At 35.4% G+C, this 19,743-nt stretch overlaps 1 protein-coding gene across 3 annotated transcripts in view; it reads left to right on the top strand.

The window, feature by feature from the left end:
* Positions 1–19,743, top strand: part of AP3B1 (adaptor related protein complex 3 subunit beta 1) — a 165,735-nt gene that overhangs the window by 121,595 nt on the left and 24,397 nt on the right. For all 3 annotated transcript variants that reach the window (XM_050913722.1, XM_050913721.1, XM_050913720.1), the window contains 2 exons: positions 12,461–12,692; positions 15,790–15,874. In XM_050913722.1, the coding sequence (XP_050769679.1) occupies positions 12,461–12,692; positions 15,790–15,874 (317 nt within the window). The remainder of the gene's footprint in view (positions 1–12,460; positions 12,693–15,789; positions 15,875–19,743) is intronic.

Genomic DNA, 19,743 nt, shown 5'->3' with positions numbered 1-19,743 from the left:
TTGAGATTTTCCTGCCTCTCAGTTGTCACTTTCCCATTGAAAATTTTATTTCATGCAGAGAGTAGTAGACCAGCTTCAGTACCGTAGGAATGGTTTGGAGTTGGCATTTTTAATCATCTTTTTGAGCCTAAAAGAAAGTTTTCCTTGATCTGCTAACCCAGAATTGTATTAAAGTAGCCATATTCTATTTAAAAACTGAAAATAATAACGAAAAAAAAAAGTGGGTTTTTTTTGTTTTTAAATGGTTGCTGCTGAAAATCTCTGCAACTTAGTCTGAAACCTGGAAACGGGTTTTCTTCTGTGGTAAGGAAATTGAGATTCTCTTATCACTGTTGCCAAATTTTACTGAAATGGTGATCATAATGTGAACGATTTAACTGTGTGACACCTGCAGAGGAGCTGTGATTTGCCAGCTTACTGGCGAGTATTATTTAATAGTTTTGCCAAGTAGACAGCTAGAAAGCACAAGGTACGTGGGAAGAAAATACAAATTGCTACTAATTTTAAATGTGTAGTTCCATCTTAAAAATATGTTCCCATGAATTTCTGAGCAAATGAAAATATTCAAAACTACAGTACTAGAGAGTGTATCCTTGTGGTGAATGTTAAACTGTCAGCAGGATTTTCAGGTCATTTGACAAAAAGGATACAGGTGCAGTAGCTAGCAGTGAAGGTGACTGCTAGTTTCATCAATCACTTTGCCTTTCTTTAAGTTGATACATAATGGACCCCTTCAATCAGCTTCCTTGTTCTTTGTCACTTGTTTAGGAAGAAGAAAAAAGAGGGTGGAAGGGCTGGACTTTAAAGTCAAGGTTATAAAATGAATTGTTACTTATTTACAGAGGGTAAGGAGGATAAGTCAGTGTGAGAAGGGGCTTTTCATAAAATGTCGAGTTTGTCAATGGGTGATAATATGCAGTTTGAAGCTTCATGCAGACCTTGAACAGTGACAGTAGTTGTCAAAGCAGTGATTCTGAACAAGAATTTAAAATTAAGACATTGTTTAGTGACAGAGACACGACATGTGCCAGAAAATGTGCTAATCAGTGTTCACTTTATTTTCAGAGGGTCACAGTAAATGATGATCCTATGACAAAGTTTGTTTAACTGCAAAAGCAGAATTATAATAGAAATAGAATGTGAATTTATACAGCACTTAGAAGGCTGTCGATATCATTTTCTTGCGTAACATATATTAACTATACGTAACAGTCAGTTCAACTTCATTACAACTGTTTACCTAAAACATTACTTTTTTTTAGGGTGCAGCAAGAATTTTTTTTTTCTTTAAACCTATCTATGTGATAGCTGTTTAACAAGTTGTAATATTTCATATTTGTTTGCCCAGTATTATATATAAAACTGATAAAGTAGAAAATTGAGTTTCCTGATGTTAAGACTTTTGCATGTCATGTGCAGCAGAGCATTGTGAGACTATGGTAAGTATTCTGAGGACTACATCAGAGTAGGAAGAAACATTTCGAGCTCTTAGCTAGGAATTAATAAAAATACAACTTTTCATATTCTCTGCATTCAAATATTCATGCTATTGTAGCATATTTTTTTAGAAGCCTCCTTCAGCTACAGCTACAGATTGTGCACAGGTTTTTTTGTATGACTGATTATAGTTTTGGGGTTTTGGGGTTTTGTGTTTTTGTACTGAGGAATTACACTCAAAACCCATAGAGGTCCTTCATAACTTTAAATTATGTCGTTCCATATCTTTATCAGCATGTTTATTGGCATATTCTGCTAATCCCAAATGAAGAAGCAGATTTTTTTATTTCTTCACTCAGAATGTATAGAGAATCTGCTGAAAACTCCTTATTGAAGCTCACCTTCTCTCTCAGAGGGGGACAGCTTATGGATTTCAATATGCAGTGATGGTGAGGTCTCAGCTCTTCTAAGTACATGAATCACTACTTGTGAATACAGCTAATTATTTCACATATGACGATGTTATGATGGGCATAAGTTGGTTTTCTTCACCTTTTTTCTTGATGGGTCTGTGCCTAACTGAAGCTTGGATTGCACAAAAACCACAACTTCAGAGCTATATAAAGGGTAGCCTAAGATTCCACCGGAAGATACTTTGCTGATCAGGATCAAAATTTGCCCTATAACTTACTTATATACAGTTCCACATATATCTAACCATCCTGAGGGTTTGTAAGCCTTGAAATTAAATACTTGTTAAATATAGATGAAAATAGGAGCAAATGCTTTATAACTAAGTAATGTCTTGATTTCTGAAACTTTGTTAGTCATAGTTTTTTAGCTTGGCATATTTGAAAAAGTAAATAACCAAGTCTTGGTTGATGCATGTAAGGCTCCCTCTTGTCACTTTTACATGAAGAGTCATCATCACATGGAATGAAACACCTGATATTCAAATTCTAATATTGAGATTTTGTCCCAAAATGTTAAGAATAACTTAAAACTTGTTTGGGAAAATAAATATTTTGTCATTGAAGGTAAAAGCTATGCATGGGGCTAACTCACCTTGTTGAGAGGTGTTGCTGCTGTTAGAGCGTATCATTCCTGCCACAGACCAGTAGTATGTTGCCACATGACTTGTAGGCTACCAGTACAAAATAAGTGAAAGGCAAGGACATTGCAGTTGTTAAAGTAAGATGACTTGGAATCTTTTAAATTATGTCAATACAGATGTATTTTAATGTACTCTAAAAGTTCTTGCTAACAGTTGCAGGAAGGTGGGATACCCTCCATTGCCTGCCTCCAAACTCGTGTTAAGGTCGTTTTTTTAAAAAGCTGATAAGTGGTGTGCCACTGTTTTCTCACACCAGAATCATGTAGAAATGTTTTTAGTCCTGTTATACCAGAGACTCTAGAGGATATTAGAGAGACAGATGACTCTTTAAAAGGCTGTTCAACGATGCTGTGATTAAACATAGTATCATCAGAGAGATGGGTTTTAAAAAGCTCACTTTAGTGGCAAACTTTCACCTTATTTTTGCATGTTTTTCTCCTAATGACTTGGTGAACAGTGCCTTCACGTATTAAGACTAAAAAAGGCAGTTCTGGAATCTTCCTGAATTAGTTTTGGTTGCTGTGCAGTTGATGAAAGTTTTCGTTTTCAACTTTTGTTCACTTGGATTAGGAAACATTTCCATCTTTATATGGCTGCATACAGTGTCGCTTGGTGTTTCTAGTCCCTAGCATCTGTGTTCTTGATTTGAAGGTGCCAGAAGAATTGGGGAAAGGTACATTTGTAAGAGCTGTAAAATAGATCTTTTAGTTGTATAGTGGAGTGTAGGAATTCATGGCTGTAAAAGAAGGTTTGCGTACAAATTTTTACTATTATTAGTTTGGAATGTTTTTATGAAAAATGTACAAAAATCATTCTACCATTTCCACTGAAGGAGCTTTGTAACACCAGCAGCATTAGAACATATGTTTACTACATAAATCATAAATTTAAACTATTATTAAATACATTTGTGTATTAAAAGCTGCTTTAAAACGGCCAAAGTTTTAATAAATGGTCATTGTCACAGTCTTCCTGCTGCTACGTTTGTGCTCAGTTGACTAACAATCTTTTGGAGGATTTAGACAATAGTAGCAGAAATGCTTTATACTAGTTAGTACCAAGGTAATTTCAAAAGTAGATGAGAAAAAATTACCTCCCTAATTTGGCTTCAGTTGTCAACTGAGGGACTTAATTATGGCTGCAGCTACTGTGTAAAGCAGCGTGTTTACATTCAGGATCTGTGTCTGTACAGTAGAGCCTTTATTAGAGATATCCATAGGGTGAGGTTTTTTGTTTGCGGTATGCTGTGCATGTTGTTGCTTACATTACTCAGAGCTGTGTGTGGATGGGATTAAGTGGCATTTCTCCTTAATGAGTGTGAGAAGAAGTGTCCTCGTGGAGGCTGAATAAGTCATTTGATGCCACGAATTTTGTTTCCGAGTCCAAAAAAAAGAAGTGTGCTTTTAAATTTAAACAAAGAAACTGAAGGTAGCTGGTTATAAGTAAACCTCCTTATCTCTTAACAGACTACAAACTGTATGAGATTTTTTTTTTTTCATTCTTTTTAAGGCAAAAGTGAAGCTTAAGGAAAACAAAACACAGAAAAGCTCTGTTTTAGCAATGGTCTCGGGTCAACTGTAATTTTCACAAACTAAGGAATATGGATTTTTTCAGGTTAAAACATTATGTGTAAAATGAATTAAGGCTTGGGAAAAATTGGCACATCAATATCATGTATAAGAGATGTATTCTAGTACATGCAGAGATTCTGCACCCACATTGAGGAAGTGCTAATATAGATGTATATGCGCAGCAGGTTCAGTGCTGATTTCAGATTTTTGGCAGGTGTGTTACTGTGCATTTAGATCATCCTGATAGAAGCCAGCATGTTGCATTCTTCAACAAAAATATAGTGACCAAGATTCACATATAATTGTATTAAGCCAGCAAAGATGTAATTTACATTTTAGCATTCATAAATATCTGTGCTAGATTTCAAATACAGCGTATTATAGGCTGAGTTCACTTTGGCTTGTAGGTAATACTGTGTAGTAAGTGTTTCAACTTATATTATACACTTATCCTGACACAAGAAGTCCTTTTCTGGGGGAAGGTTTGAACTAGATGCTTCTGTTGGAAGAAACCAATATGCAGGAGTTGTTATAGTATAACCCTAACTGTAAAATTATACATTATAGCCAGTAGGGTTCAGTATGTTTTCACTTCAGAGGTCTCTAGAGTACTGGCTGTTTGCCAAAATCAAAATAATATATTAGAAACTATTTATAGGAACTTCTTTTAAGTCATTTAGACTCAATGCCAAAGTCTATATTAATCCCTCTCGGCAGCATCCGCTATTTCAAATTCATAATTAGGATGCAAGGTGGGGCTTATTCTGTTTTTCTAATTCTTAAACTACTTCAAGTAATCCTCAGACTTTCCAGTTAGGTGGTCAGTGGAAGGGTTGAATCACTAAATTCAAGTAAATTATTTGTTTGTATATTGGGAGAATGCCTTTTCCTTGAAACACCTAATGACTATTGCAAAGGAGTTTAAAATACCATGCTGCTTGATGAAGGTCACACACGTGCATCAGCCACCAGACCATCTGCTTTTCACTTCATAGAAGAGTACATAGGACAAAATTATAGTAGATCTTGAGGTTTCCTGTGCACAGATAGGAATTTCACCATTTGATTTGGTCACCGTTATTTTAGAAGTTGAAACCTGGATTGGGATACAGTTTAAGCCCTTGAGTGTAGGAATTTTCTGCAAATGCAGTTAAAAGAATATTCTCCCTTAGTATCTGTTTAAGCCCTTTTCTTAGTCCACTGGTGATCCCAGAGTACCCTATGGGGAAGAATGTGCACTTCTGAATTTTACCAGGGTTTGTGGCCCATAATTATGACACTGAGTTCAGCCCTTTCCTTCATGTTTTCGTAATTACCCTGAGTTAATCATGAGAATATGCCCATTTTGTTGCTACTGAAATTCTTTCTTGTGTGGCTTTTTAAAAGATTTCACTAATATTTTCATTGGATTATTCATGTGATTCATTATGCTCAGCAGAAGGAAAAGGCAAAGATGCCAAATCTCAAACAAAACCATGTGTTGTTGTAATATAAAGCTTTAAGGTCTATTATACATGCGAAATGCAATCTGTCTCACTGGCCCCCAGTTACACATAAAATACAAAACAAGTGCACGCTCAGTTTTAAAAGTGCTTGATTAATCTGGTGTGGGGCTAATAGAGTATTCTGCTGTTCATGAACTCCAGGTTAAGGCCTAATTCTGGTTCCTTTATCATGTAGTCATTTTTATGCTCTAAGAGCAATACTTTTTATTGATACAGAGTTACTGGAAATCAGTCTAGTTGGTTATATTTTAAGAGAACCATAGAAAAATCTTAGGGACATAAAAATATTAGAAAAAGGATAATTTAATATTACAGAAGATTTTTATCATCTCTAGATTAACAGATTACTTTGAACACGCTACTCTGTGAAAGGATGATTTTATACCTATTTGAGACCATACAAATATTAGAGTAAAAAAAAAGGCAGAGAAAAGGATTAATTTTGGCAGGCTTACAGAGGCAGACTATGGGCAGTATAATAAAAGTGCTCTTTTGTTTGAGATTCATCTCCGTGTGATTTAAAAATCAATGGGAGTTACTTAGGGTTTTTTTATTTTTATTTTCCTTGCAAGTTTTTAGAGACAAAAGTATCAATGTTGAAATTCAGTAAGAATTTTTGGAACTGACTTTCTAATGTCTGAAATTGTCTGAAACAATACTGGTTTAAAGATATGAGCATTAATATGCTAATTTTCAATTAGCCTCATTGACATATTAATCATTTAGGGAAGTGTAGAGCCTAGAAGTTGGTGACAATGCAAAAAGAAGGGAGTCAGGATGTATTAGAAATTGAAGGACTTCCTAGCAGATACGGCTTTTAGAAGGTGTTTAGTAGATGTAGAGCAGTTAAATGTGCCGTTAGTGGAAAGTTATTTTAAGTATTTTCAAGAATTTGACATGATGTCCTCAAGTGTCTGTATGTCTTGATAAATTAGCCCAAATTGAATCGTGGTATCCTGTTGTTTTTCTAGACTGCAGAAAATACGAACTTGCTTGCTTGCTTGTTTGGTTTCCCTGCCCCCTGTCAGAGGGACGCTGTCCTTAGTTTGGCAATCCATATTAGCGTGACTTAAGTATGCTCTAATGTTGGGATTTGCTACAGCCTCTTGAAATAATGCAGAGTAGGATGTTGACATTCTTTCTGCAATTCTTTGCTTTTTATTGTATCTTTTTATGAATTGTTAATTGTTTATTTTTGTAAGAGCTGTATAAGGAAGACATTGCCTTGTGACTTTGAGTAATATGTAACTAGTAATGGAGCAAAAGATCATGAATATACTGTTTACTGCCAGTAAACAGTCTTTCCTTTGTTTGCCTGATTTTCCATCTTTCTCCTAGTACTATAAAATTATAGTTAAGTTGCTCTCATAGCTTCAGTTGAAAGATCATGTGAATGTGGCTGGGCTACGTGATAGCCCTTCTCTTAGCTGTTGTGGAGTTACTGGAGCATAACCTTACAGTGAGTGCAAGAGAGGATATAGCTCTCACAGCTCAGTAGGTAATTCTTGGATTATGTCATGGATATTGCCAATAGGAGGGCAGTAGAAGGGCTACTTAGATTAAATGATTCAGTCCACCGCTTTACAGAATGTAATTTAGAGGAATAGAAATATAATTATCATCATTCTTGGAAGCAAATATTTTTTTCCAATAATACATGTTTTATCCAAACATATATTCATTGCTGAATCAGGATAAAAAATTAATCTGTGTTTATTATTACAGCATTATTAAGCTAAGGAACAAATACAAAAGAAAAAAGACAACAGACATAATTTTGTGCTTAATAATAATAATACTTCACACAGTAAAGTCTGTCCAGCTCTGTTTTCTATACTAGGTTTAATAAACCCTGTAGTGCTTTTTATTTTAAATAAATATGGAAAACAGTTTTTTGTATTAACGTAAGCTTAGTTATTAAGGACTTACTGAGCTGGCAAAAAGAAGCATGTTCATGTGCAGAGGATTCAGTGGTTTGTAACTAGTCAGCTCTGTTGTGATAAAGCAAAATCCTAATGTTGCCCTTCTTCTTCTTACATAAAAATTAGTTTAAAAATATTTGCAGCTTCTTTTAGGGTGATGGATTATCTTTCAATATGTGCAGTTAGCATGGGGGCTAGTCTGACTCGTACCAATACAGTGTTCCCATATGATATCACTGTGGAGTCCCTACGCTGACTTTTGGTGGCTTTCAGTCAAAATGGGGTGGGAGAACAGTCTATATGTTAATTTTTTTATTTCTGTCATTCTAAACAGCTGTATAAAAAAAAAAAGTTTTGCAAGTTTAATCTTAATAATCTTCACCCAAAAAAAGCAGACATGCTATGTCATAAAATAACTATTAGTGACTAGTTTGTATCCTATAAATCTAACTTGAGTTGATAATATGGTCCATTACCAGCTAACTGCACAGAGTATTTTTCATTTTACACTCTTCAGTTACTTTTTAGTGAAGTGTTAAAAAATATGAAGCTTTTCTCCTCTCTAAAATTGCACACTGTCTGTCTGTTATTAGGGAGATAACAGCTCTTATAAATGTTTCAGTAAGCGTTAAGTAGACAGTTATGTGCACTCTCATTCCACGCTTATTTGCTTACTGTAATAAACTGATAAAATATGTGTGGTTTGTCTCTGTGTATCTGCAGGCATCATGAGTCACATAGATTTCCTTTAGAAATAATGTTGTGTCTGCAGAATTGATTGGTTATTTTCATAAACCATCCAAAGGTACACAAACGACTTCTATTATTTAAACATATGCTGTGTAAGATTTGTAGGGGATTATCTCCTGGTTACTGGATGCTTCTTGTTCTGTTAACTCTGTGGTGGATTATTTTAACCCCACAGTGATTGCAGGTATCTGCCCTATAGGTTTCTTTAAGTATTGCAATTGTATGCATTAAAAATTTTAGAATTAAAACAAAAAACTGTGTTTACCAGACTGATGCAACTGTTAAATAGACTGCATTATAGTCACACCAACCTTTGCCAGCTCACAACCCTTGCTAGCAAGTAGAGGGCTTGAGAATTCTCATTTTCCAGAACTAAATTCCTTTGTTCAGCATATATACATTTATTTATTTCTAGTACTGCCACATTAAATGCAACTGAAAATTAATGTTCTACGGGAAGGAAGATGGTTTAAACGTAATGTCATTATTCTGACTGTCCTTTGCATGTCTGTTGCTCTGTATATTATGATATTGAAAATAAAAGTGAATGGGCTCACAAGTGAAATTATGACTGAAACATGAGCAGTAATGCTGAAAGGGGCATAGACTAAAATCTCTAAAAATTACAGGAAGGTTTCAGTAAAATTTGAGTCAGTGTTACAATTTAAGTATAGTGAGGGATTTTTGCTATATGTGTATGCATCTGTATCTACATGTCGGACTTCTGACTACTAACTTTTTATGTTTTCATTCCTATTAATAAATAGTATTAATAAAACCAGCTATATGTTAACACAGAGAAGCTAGTGTACTTTTAAAATACTTGTTTTAACATTAATAAAACATACTTCCTAAGCTTGTTAATGAAAAATGGGTGAACCATTTCATGAAATAACTTTTCTGTATAACTTTTCTATTATGCGTGTCCAGCTCAAATCGAATTAAATGTTAAAAGTTAAAAGCTAAGCTTAAACTTAAAAATAGGATTTAAATTACATCTTAAAACTTAAGTTTTATTCATTATTTCAGCAGTGGTTTAAGTAACAGGTGCTAGTGTGCCTCTGCTAATAACCTCTTACTGCTATTGTCTCTTTCTATGTACCAATAAGGTATTTATTATTTGAAGTACTTCCTTTCTTATTTCCTGACAACTGAGTTGTTTTTTGAGAGTTTGACCTTGTCAATTATTTCTAGAAATCTAAGCAGAGTATTAATCTGTTAAAGTTTGGCTTTTGTATTGAAAGACGTTTTGAATTTTGAGGAACTGTGAAGGTCCATACAATGCGTACTTTTTCCATTCATTTTGCATTAGCTGGAAATCTGGTCATGTGATGTCACAGGAGTCATTATTTTATAAATATAATTTAAAGATAAGCTACATAAAAGTAACCCTAATCTTATCCTATATTTGTGCATGTAAAATGGCAAAGGAGTAAAAAAGATACCTGGTCATTATGGGTTTTGTACAATTTCACTGAATTGTGTTCTTGGACAAAAGTATTTGTCGTGGTTTAACCCCAGCCGGCAGCTAAGCACCACGCAGCCGCTTGCTCACTGCCCCCCACCCCTGGGGTGGGGGAGAGAATCAGGAAAAAAAAAACCTCGTGAGTTGAGATAAAGACAGTTTAATAGGACAGAAAGGAATGAAAAACAATGATAACGATAATAATAATATGACAATAGTAATACTAAAAGAATTAAACTATACAAAGCAAGTGGTGCACAATGCAATTGCTCACCACTCGTTGACCGATGCCCAGTTAGTTCCTGAGCCGCGATCCCCCCTCCCAGCCAGCTCCCCCAGTTTATATGCTGGGCATGATGTCATATGGTATGGAATAGCTCTTTGGCCAGTTTGGGTCAGCTGTCCTGGCGGTGTCCCCTCCCAGCTTCTTGTGCCCCTCCAGCCTTCTTGCTGGCTGGGCACGAGAAGCTGAGAAATCCTTGACTTAGTATAAACACTACTTAGCAACAACTACAAACATCAGTGTGTTATCAACATTCTTTTCCTACTAAATCCAAAACACAGCACTATACCAGCTACTAGGAAGAAAATTAACTCTGTCCTAGCCGAAACCAGGACAGTATTAGATATTTTCGTGCTTGTCAGAGATCAGTAATTGGGCTGAAAAAATTGACTCAGTTTGAAAATACGGTGCCTGTATTCTTCAAGTGGTATTGCTACTGTTATTTGAAGAGAGACAGAAATTTAAATATTTGGCTATGTGTTCTATCGTAAACAGCTGTATTTTCTTCTAATCATATAGGAAAACTAAAAATGTTGTCCCTGAGAACATTACATTATCTTTGTAGGGGGAGAAAATATCTGAACTTCACCGATTTACTTTAAAAGTATTAATAAATTGTACAGATTCGAAGTTGGGGTTCTGGAGTTTCCTCAGTTCAGACGTATTCTGAAACTGCCTTTAGTCTTCACACTGAAGGTTACTGGTAGATCATTAATTTGTTTCTAAAAAAACCTGATACCAGAGGTTTTGTGTGTTAGAGAAAGCAACACTAGGTAAAAAGTTGAACGTGAAATCTGATGCGGAAGTTTTTGCAGAGGTGTTTGCTCGATCACATCTGGTATGTGTTGTTCTAATCACAGTCACATAGTGGTTGAGTTTTGAGGGAATGGGAAGCCTTTCTGCATTTTTTCCTTCGTTATTTTTTCTTCATTCAGTATAATATGTGTGAAACTTAATGTACCTTCCAAAGCCACCTCTGAATACACAGTCACTCAGTTCCTCATGTAGTTTTCTTCAGCTTTCATCAATGTAGTGCTCACACTTCTAAACATTTATTAGTTGATCTTTACAGATACTCATTTGAGGTGATAGATATTACTAGCATGGCTTTCCAGTTCAGAAACTGATGCTCAGAGACGAAGATCAAGTTTGTTATGTGCTCGCTAATTTCTAAAGTTTTTCAACAGGATTCTTTACAGCCTTATGTTTTCCAGATACTCTCCCATTTCTGTAACACTTCGTGGGTTTAAATCCCAGCTCTTACCAGCTTCTCATATTACTGGAAGTGTTCACTAAGTCTTCAGATCAGCCCCTCAATGTTAAATGTGGCGGTCAGGAAAATGTAGCAACCTGTAAGAGTTTTGTAGGGAAAGCAAGATAAAAGCCTATTCTCCTTGCTTAGCTGCTTGGAGTCTTGAACATCCTGCTATTTGCAGTTGTCTCTTTCACTTAGTTACACGTTCAGGGCTGTGGGTAGGGCAAAAGAAGATGGACACTCATCAGTGGAAAGAGATAAACAGATATATCTAACAGATATACTACAAAGTTCAGTAGCTCATAGTACATTGACCAGACAAATGGGATTTTCATGCTGAGCATTTGGCTTTTTCAGTCTCCGTGTTCTGTTTGTGTGGCGTTACTTTTCATGTAATTTCCTAGCCTTTCCTTAAAACTTGTTTGAAGAATTCAAATTTACTTTTCTGCATATTCCTTACTTTTGCACTTTTGAACTCATGATTACGGATTTCCTTATCAGCAATATCTTCTGGGAATTTGTTTGCATGCTGAATGTCTTTTATTCGTGCTACTTCTTCAGGATAGAGTGGACCCAAACATCCTTGGGATTTCTCTTACTGCTGTGGCAGCAAGACTATTAAAAAAGTGGCAAAATCCTTCTGCTCTATACAACTGTGATTTTAGTATTTAACTGGTAATTGTTAGGCAAAGTTTTTTGTGTTTTTAACAAGAGAAGACGACAATTTCTCACTATACTTTCACAGTACGCAGTGGGCTTGGGGTCACCCTTGAGTTCTGATGCATAGAATGGAAAGAGACTTCTTGTTGGAAACAACATAATTATTTTAACTGTAACTCTTAAAAAACCTCTGATAATTTAATAGATAACTGTAGAGTTAAAATATTGAAAACACGTTTATAGTGGAAAGTGAGGCAAATACAACAAAGTTAAAGCTGCAATTTCTCAGCACCAGAAATTTTATTTTTAGGCTCTGCTATCTGATATTTATTACGAAAATTTGTTTACGGATTTGAACATGTCCTTACGTGTTTCTAGTTCACTAAAATTCTGACTAGAAAGCAGGCGCTCTAGCAGAGTGAAAAGTGCAATATTTAGTTGTCATTTTATCTGTTCTTCACTTACAACATTCACCAACTGTTGTTTTGTACTTAACAGGTCACTACCCAAGTCTCTGTGCCAAGAAAAACACATGAGCTGCTTCATCGAATGAGTGGAAAAGGATTAGCAGCTCATTATCACTTCTCAAGACAGCCAGGCATCTTTGGTGATCGTATGGTATCTGTGCAAGTGACAGTAACAAATACAAGTGATCAGAAGATAGAGAATATTCACATCGAGGAGAAGAAATTACCTCCAGGCATGAGGATGCATGAGTTTAATCCAATAGGTAATTGTATCCTATCTTTAAAAATACAGAATCTTAATCTTTTGCAAAATTTCAAATATAGGAAAGTGTTTTTGCATAGTCATACGTATACTCATATATATGTCTGTATATATATATATGTATGTATGCATACACACACTGATGCAACTATCTTTTCTTAGATAATCTGATTTTAACAAAAATTTAATTCAGCTTTCCCCTACTTGTATTTGACTTTGAAAATAACTCCTTAGATCAGAACTTCCATGCCTGAAAGCTTACCTGCTTGTTCAAATATCAATTATATTATATCAATTCCAGTTGATATAATAAAATTTTTCTGTCTCCCCACGAACTTTGATTCTCTTACAGCCTTAGTCCAGAATGGCTATAACGGGCTACTATTAAGAATGAGGTTTTGATTTATATATTCACAATTATTTTCTTTCCAAACTTTAAAGAACATTTTGTAGATGTATTACTTATTTTGGTGGTGCAGAGCATTCTCATTGTTTCCCTTGTGAGCTTTTGGCAGTGGAGTGGAAGTGTATGTGTTAGTCTAGTTTGCATCTACCATACTTCCACAAAGCGTGGCTTTTTAGACTAGGTAGAAAGCAATGCTGTAGTCAGCCCTAACCTAAATTGTTTTACTTTCTACCTTCTGATCGGGATGTTTTTTGCTAAATTTCTGTTGGTGGAAAGAGAAGAAAACCTGAGAAAGAACACAGATCATAGCAACTTTTATTTAAGGGTAGTACCTGTGCACACAACCTGCTTTCTTTTCTCAGCAGTTCTTTGTTTTAGGACAAAGTATAGGCAGAAGGAACAAAAATGTCTCTATTTCATAATATAAATGGAAGGGCAGACACACTTCTTTTTGACACAAGCTCCTGTACTTTAGACCCATTTCTTCTCCTTTAATGAGCTACATTATTATGGGAATCCATATCATGTTAGAAGAATACAGAAACAAGTCCTTAAAGCACAACAGTGAAGTAAAGAGTATTCTTTGTTTTCAGTAGTTAAAAAGTTGTTTGGTATTAAGTTGCTGTATGCTATTGAAATACTTATTTTTTTAACATTGAAAAGGCTATACAGATTTACACCAAATAGATACAAAAGCAATTGTACAATGCTACAGTTTACTTCAGAGTTAACATTTTGGAACCATTTGCATTTTGATAATGATACATACTTGATCAAGACAGTTACTTTTAGGAAAGATATTAATTTTTGTGTTAAGTGAACTTTGGTGTTTATTCCTCAAGATAAGAAGTCTAGCGCAGAGTTCTGATTTCAAGTTAATTTTGACCGTCAGCCTAATTTTGTATCCCTCCCTTTAAACATTTAAAGAAATAAAGTCACGAAGACTTACAAGTAGAAAACTAGTAATACTATAAATCAGATCAGGAGATACTGTACTCACAATAACAGTCAGTGAACAGTAGCATTCACTTCTCTCACATAAAAAACATGAAAAAATCTGGAATTAATAAGTTACCCAGTTCAGATTTCTTGAGTTCCACAAGACAATCCTACCCTTAAAGGATTTATTTCCCCAAGAAAGACAATATTGTGGTATCTGTCCTGGGAAGCTGTTGATTTCTTCTGCAGAAAATAAGCTATGTATCATCTGTAGTTCCTTCCAAAAATGTTGCTATTCTTGCTTGAGTGCAAATTTTCTGTATTCTTTGTCACTTTATCTAGAACTCAGTTTATATGCCCTGTTCTTCTTATTACCTTTTGTGTTTCCAGCATTTGGAAAACACATTCTATAATTTGCCCAGCAGAACCAATGGAAGTGTCAGCATAGACAGGTATTCCTACTGGAGTATAAGTCTAGTTTTGCCTCCATCACTGCAATTACTGTTGGCAATTGTCCTGATTTTGCCAGTAGAAATAGGCAAAATTAGTTCACCTAAGTCCCTGTGTGCAGTATTTTCTTGTTGGCTAGGTGCCTTTGAAACCCTGTTTGAAAACATTAAGCTCAAAGACTTTCGTAGAGCTTAGTCTGAATTTGAGCTGGAGCCTGTAATCTTTTGATGCTTTACACAGCACAGACTTCTTGAAATACTTTGTGTTCTGTTCATTCCCTAGCATTAGTTTAGTCTTTGCCTAACTGCATCACCTCCATGTTTTCCATATTTTTCAGAACTTAATCTTGATATAGTTAAATTTTGTTTCCTTTTGCCACGGAGCAGCTGCCTACTCTTCAGTTGCTGAAAAACATCAGAGACATTAATGAATAAACTGGAAATAAGACATTTTTCTGCCTTCCCAATAATATTTATTTGAATTCCTCTCTTTTAACTGTGCTTTTAGATTTTCTTTCTTGTAATCTTGAGAAGTCAAACTCTGCTCCAATGCTTGTTTTTAATACTTCTACTTATGTAAAGAAAGAGCTTTTCTTCCTACCAAAACAAAGCCTTATCTCTACAACGTTGAGGAAGCCGTATAGTGATACAGCCAAAAAACTAAGAATGAGCATGTCTCTTGATACATTAATTTGAGAAGTGCCTCAGTCTGCACTGCTTGTAAAGCACAAGATTATCTTCCATTTTGGGGTCATAATCTTTGTACTCCCTTCCATAACTAAAGCAAGCAGAATATTGAGAAATAAGTAAACCACACTAATTACTAAATATTTTAAGTTCGGCTCTTTTTCCATTACTGTGTGTAGTAAAGTAGATTTTATTAATATTTGTTGTGTTTTACTATTTATTAACTAAATTTGCAAAATGGTGTTATTGAAAATGAAATCTCAGTGCTGGATCTGTACACAAGTGGAAGGATGTAACTTCAAAATATTTTTTTCCGTAAATAATTTTCCTAGCTTTTCTAATACAAATCCTTATTTTGTTGACAATGGGGCTGTAAGATTGAAATGGTAACATTTCATGTGCACTAACTGTGGGGAGCGAGGATCCAAGACACTTAAACATGCAAGTGTGACATTTGGGTGACACCTACTTGAAATAAAACTACAAGTATTGGCTCTTTTTTATGGAGCTTTTTTTTTAATATAGGTTTTCTAATTATGTGAAGTTCAGGGATTTGCGTCTGGGGTCTTCTGTTGCTTTGCATGTGTACTTTACCTGTTCAAAATGTTTTCATGTAGAGTGCCTTGAGCCTGCAGCATCCATTACCGTTTCAATGGGTATTGACTTCTGTGATTCTACTCAGACGGCCAGTTTCCAGTTGTGGTGAGTTGTTGGGGAGGGAGGGTAATTTTTTGCTCTTGGAAGGCAAAAATAGTGTATATTCGAAGTTTACTTGGCGGTAGCAGACTTGCTGTTTATTAAATATTTAAAGAATTGAACAACAGTTCACAACATGATGTATACCCAAGATGTTTTTAGAGAAATAAGATATAATTAGTGTTCGGTTTTACTATTACAAGGATTATCAGTTTTCTTCAGTGTTCCAAATTTTTTTAGCTCTTGCTTCTAAAAACACAGATTTGATGGTAGGCTCAAATCTAGGTTTGAAATCACACGCATAAGTTCAAAAACTCTTTGACAGGTTGTGTTTAGAAGGTCCTGGTTTTTCCTAGGTGTAAATAATACCAAGCAGAAGCATGAACACCTCTCCTGATGTAGAATTACTTCTCTGTTCCTGAGCTTTGTTTTTATTTTTTCCCCCTCTTCTTGGGATTCTTCTTAATAACACCACCTTGAAGGGAGCAGTCAGGTCTGACTAGTCTGCTGGAATGTTTTGTGTGTGTTCTTCCTTGTAAGAAATCGCAAGTCAAAAAAGCACATAGTGTGAGCAATTTTACTACCTCGAGTGCTTATTATGGCTGTTTGTGATCTATGTAACATGACTGCGTGAAACCAACCCCAAAATTTGCTGGCCAAAGAAGCTTATTCCTCATGCTGTAGATTCTTTTAAATGATAAGAGAGAGAATGAAAACAAGTAACTGGCTGGCCAGCTAGATTTTGTCTTATATACTTGATTTATGCTTTTTATGCTCATTATTGGCACATTCAAGATCCTCCTTTGTATGAGTTCCTGTTGCATTCTAGGCTAGCAGGGAACCTGTTCACCTGGTGAGAACTGTTACAAACTAGCATTTGAAACCAGGGAAAATTTATAATAGCAGTGTCCAAACATTAGGAATGAATGGATGAGGGAAAGCTAGACACCTTCTTTTAAGAGCTGTTCAGGCTTATGTAGTCTTTGAAACTATGCAAAGACACTAAATAGATCTGCATGATTATTTTTTTTTACGTACTTTGAAATAATGTTTTTTGACATATTTTGTTGCAAGAAGCACTACTTTCAATATTCAGCACAAAAAGGATATTGAATAGACATTCACATTGCCGCATTCCAGTTTAGGGGAAGCCCTTTGAGAAAGTTCTGTACTCCTTTCTTGAATACTGTAGAAGTTTTAGTGTACTACTACTAAGCACAGCTTGCGCAACTTACAGGTTATTAAAGATAGCAGGAAAATCTTAATAACAGAGATGTACCCAAGTGACTCCAAAAGAACCGCTGCTAAAATAAGATTTCTTGTTCTAGGGACAAGGAGATTTTACTATTAATTTCCCCCCACACACACTTCTCAAACCTTTTCCTGTATAATGGATGCTCATACATCGTCATTTTAAAGATATTAGTACCTCCAGCCAGATGTCTGCAGCATGTATGTTGTTGTATGCGCATCATGTTGTTGTAGCTGGTCTGTATGCTGTTTGCTAGAATTTAGAAACAGTTTTGGACTGTTGCCTGATGCTAGGTTTGTTTGGGAAGGGAAGTTCCCTTCTAGGCAATGCAATTTCATAATTCGCTTCAAAATGACAGGCTTTCTTTCCCTAAATATATTTTGGGTTTTTTTAAATAAAATATGCTCAGTTTATGAAGCAGGGACATTCTTTTTTAAATAGAACAGATATTTTTCTTTCAAGTACATATTTTCAGCATACCAATGATTTGATTCCAAACTTATACCATTTATTGTGAAGAATCTTAGCAGTGATGAGGATAAGCAATGTAGCATAACACATTGATTTTATGCAGATCATCACCTTTATGTTTTGGGAGGTCTGCTGTATTAGTGATATATAAAAACTGATTACTTTCTCCAACATTGCCTAGTAATTGTTTATTATTTTCCTATTAGACAAACAAGACAGATCAATATTCCTGAACACCGACCAGACTATGAGTAACATCACTGTAAACAGATTTGCCTCAGACCTCAGTGGTGTATTCATTTTAATGATTTGGACAATGTGAGTCCAATGACAAAGCTCAAGCTAAGTTTAAAATTAAATTAAGAATAGGAATTGCTTACTTTGTTCCTTTGCTAATTGATAGGGCCTTGTCTCTTTGACTTGAGTTCTTAGCAAATAGTATAAAAATAGGTAAAATGTTCTTTGCATTAAATTTGCTATTTTACTGTTAAAACATGTATTGTTCAAAATCCTACTGATGTTCAGTATCGTTGAAGAAATTGTGCAGTGTGATGTTTTGGGGGCGATGTCTCGGAGAACTCAGCTGCAGCCTTTTTAACTTGTCATAAAAAGTTTTTATGACTTTTCTTAAAAAGCTTTTATCCAAAAGGAATAATGACTTGTAGAAGTTTGTCAAAATGTAGTTGAAATACTGTGCACACAAAGGTGTCAATATTCTTGTATTTCCTGCTAACATATCTTTATGAAAGACATTGTCAGTTATTTTGCATTTTTGTTAGAAGCATGTTCAGCAGTAAAGTGTTCCTGATCACAATAATTTTCTTTACGTTGTTCTAAGAGGAGCACTTTGTCTTGCATCAAATGTAATTGATCCTGAAGCAGTGTAATCACAATTACTCACTTTCTTAATTGGCCTGCCCAAAATCAGAAAATGGAAACCGATCAGCAGTGTTTAAATCAATAGCTTTGTAGTAAAGCTTGTGGGGGTAGGGAGGTAGTGGTAATGGGTAGATCAATTGGTCTTAGATGCCAATCATGGACTGTGTGTTTTGCATAGCAAACACTGCCTTTCTGCTTGGGGATGTGCTGTTGTACTAGTGGTTCAATAAATACAAACTGTATAATGAAAAAACCTAAAATGAGTAATAAAATATTTAGATCTCTTTCTGAATTTGTTGTACAAATCAAGGACAATGAAGGAGAAACTGCATTATGGAGAGGGGTTTGAAGGGCTGAGCTTTGAAAGGCCTCCCTTGTAAATACTATTTTTATTAAGCAAAGCTTACCAGGATCACACATCTAATTAAAAAGAGGTGAAACGCCTTAACTTGAAAACTGTGCCTAATGTGTTTATTTAGAATGTGTATTAGGATGCTCACTCTATGGACTCATGAGGAGAACATCTCTTCATTGCTATTTTTCTTGTGCCATCTCCTTGCAGAGGCACAATACTTCAGCCACACTGGTGTTCTGCACAATAATGCCTCTCAAAGCAGAAAGTTAGAGAGGCATAAATGGAGCAACTTAGTCTTTTAAAAGATTTTTGTGAGCGTTACTGTTTCTTTTTGGGTTGCTTTGTTCAGATTCTGCAAGCAGGATATACACAACTTAGAAGTATAAAGCAATTTGTTATTGGCTAACTCACATACAAGGTAGTCTGGTAGCTTGTTGAATCCTAGTTAAGGACTAGTATATTCACCATCACTCAGCACTCAGTTTGTGCTAGGCAGGTAGGCATCAGTGAGCAGAGGAAAGGTTGGAACAGATCCTTGATGTTACAGACTGACTGCAGAGCTCCACTGACTGTGGAATTTTATTTTTTTTCCTTGTCAGTTTTTATATATTTCCACATCGGTGTGTTTTCTCTTGAATCCTTGAGCTCCTAGTAATCACCATCTTAACAATGCTACCGCTGTCTCTTATTTTATCTTTATTGTCTTGCATGTCTCTACTTTTCGGATATTCTTAGGTCTTTCTCACAGCTTACCAGTTTCCTTAGATGTCTGAACAAAGATTTGGGAGCTTTGTCAGAATTTGGCCTTGGATCCTTGGAATGAAGGCATTTGAATCCCTAGAGAAGAAAGGCAAGGAAAGTTACAGAGACAGAGGGTTACAGCATATACATGCCCTTATCCTATTTAGTGTACATGTA

This window comes from Gymnogyps californianus, chromosome Z (genome assembly GCF_018139145.2).
Source record: "Gymnogyps californianus isolate 813 chromosome Z, ASM1813914v2, whole genome shotgun sequence".
Lineage (NCBI taxonomy): Eukaryota > Metazoa > Chordata > Aves > Accipitriformes > Cathartidae > Gymnogyps > Gymnogyps californianus.
The sequence above is the reverse complement of the archived record's forward strand: the minus strand, read 5'-3'. Positions and strand labels throughout refer to the sequence as shown.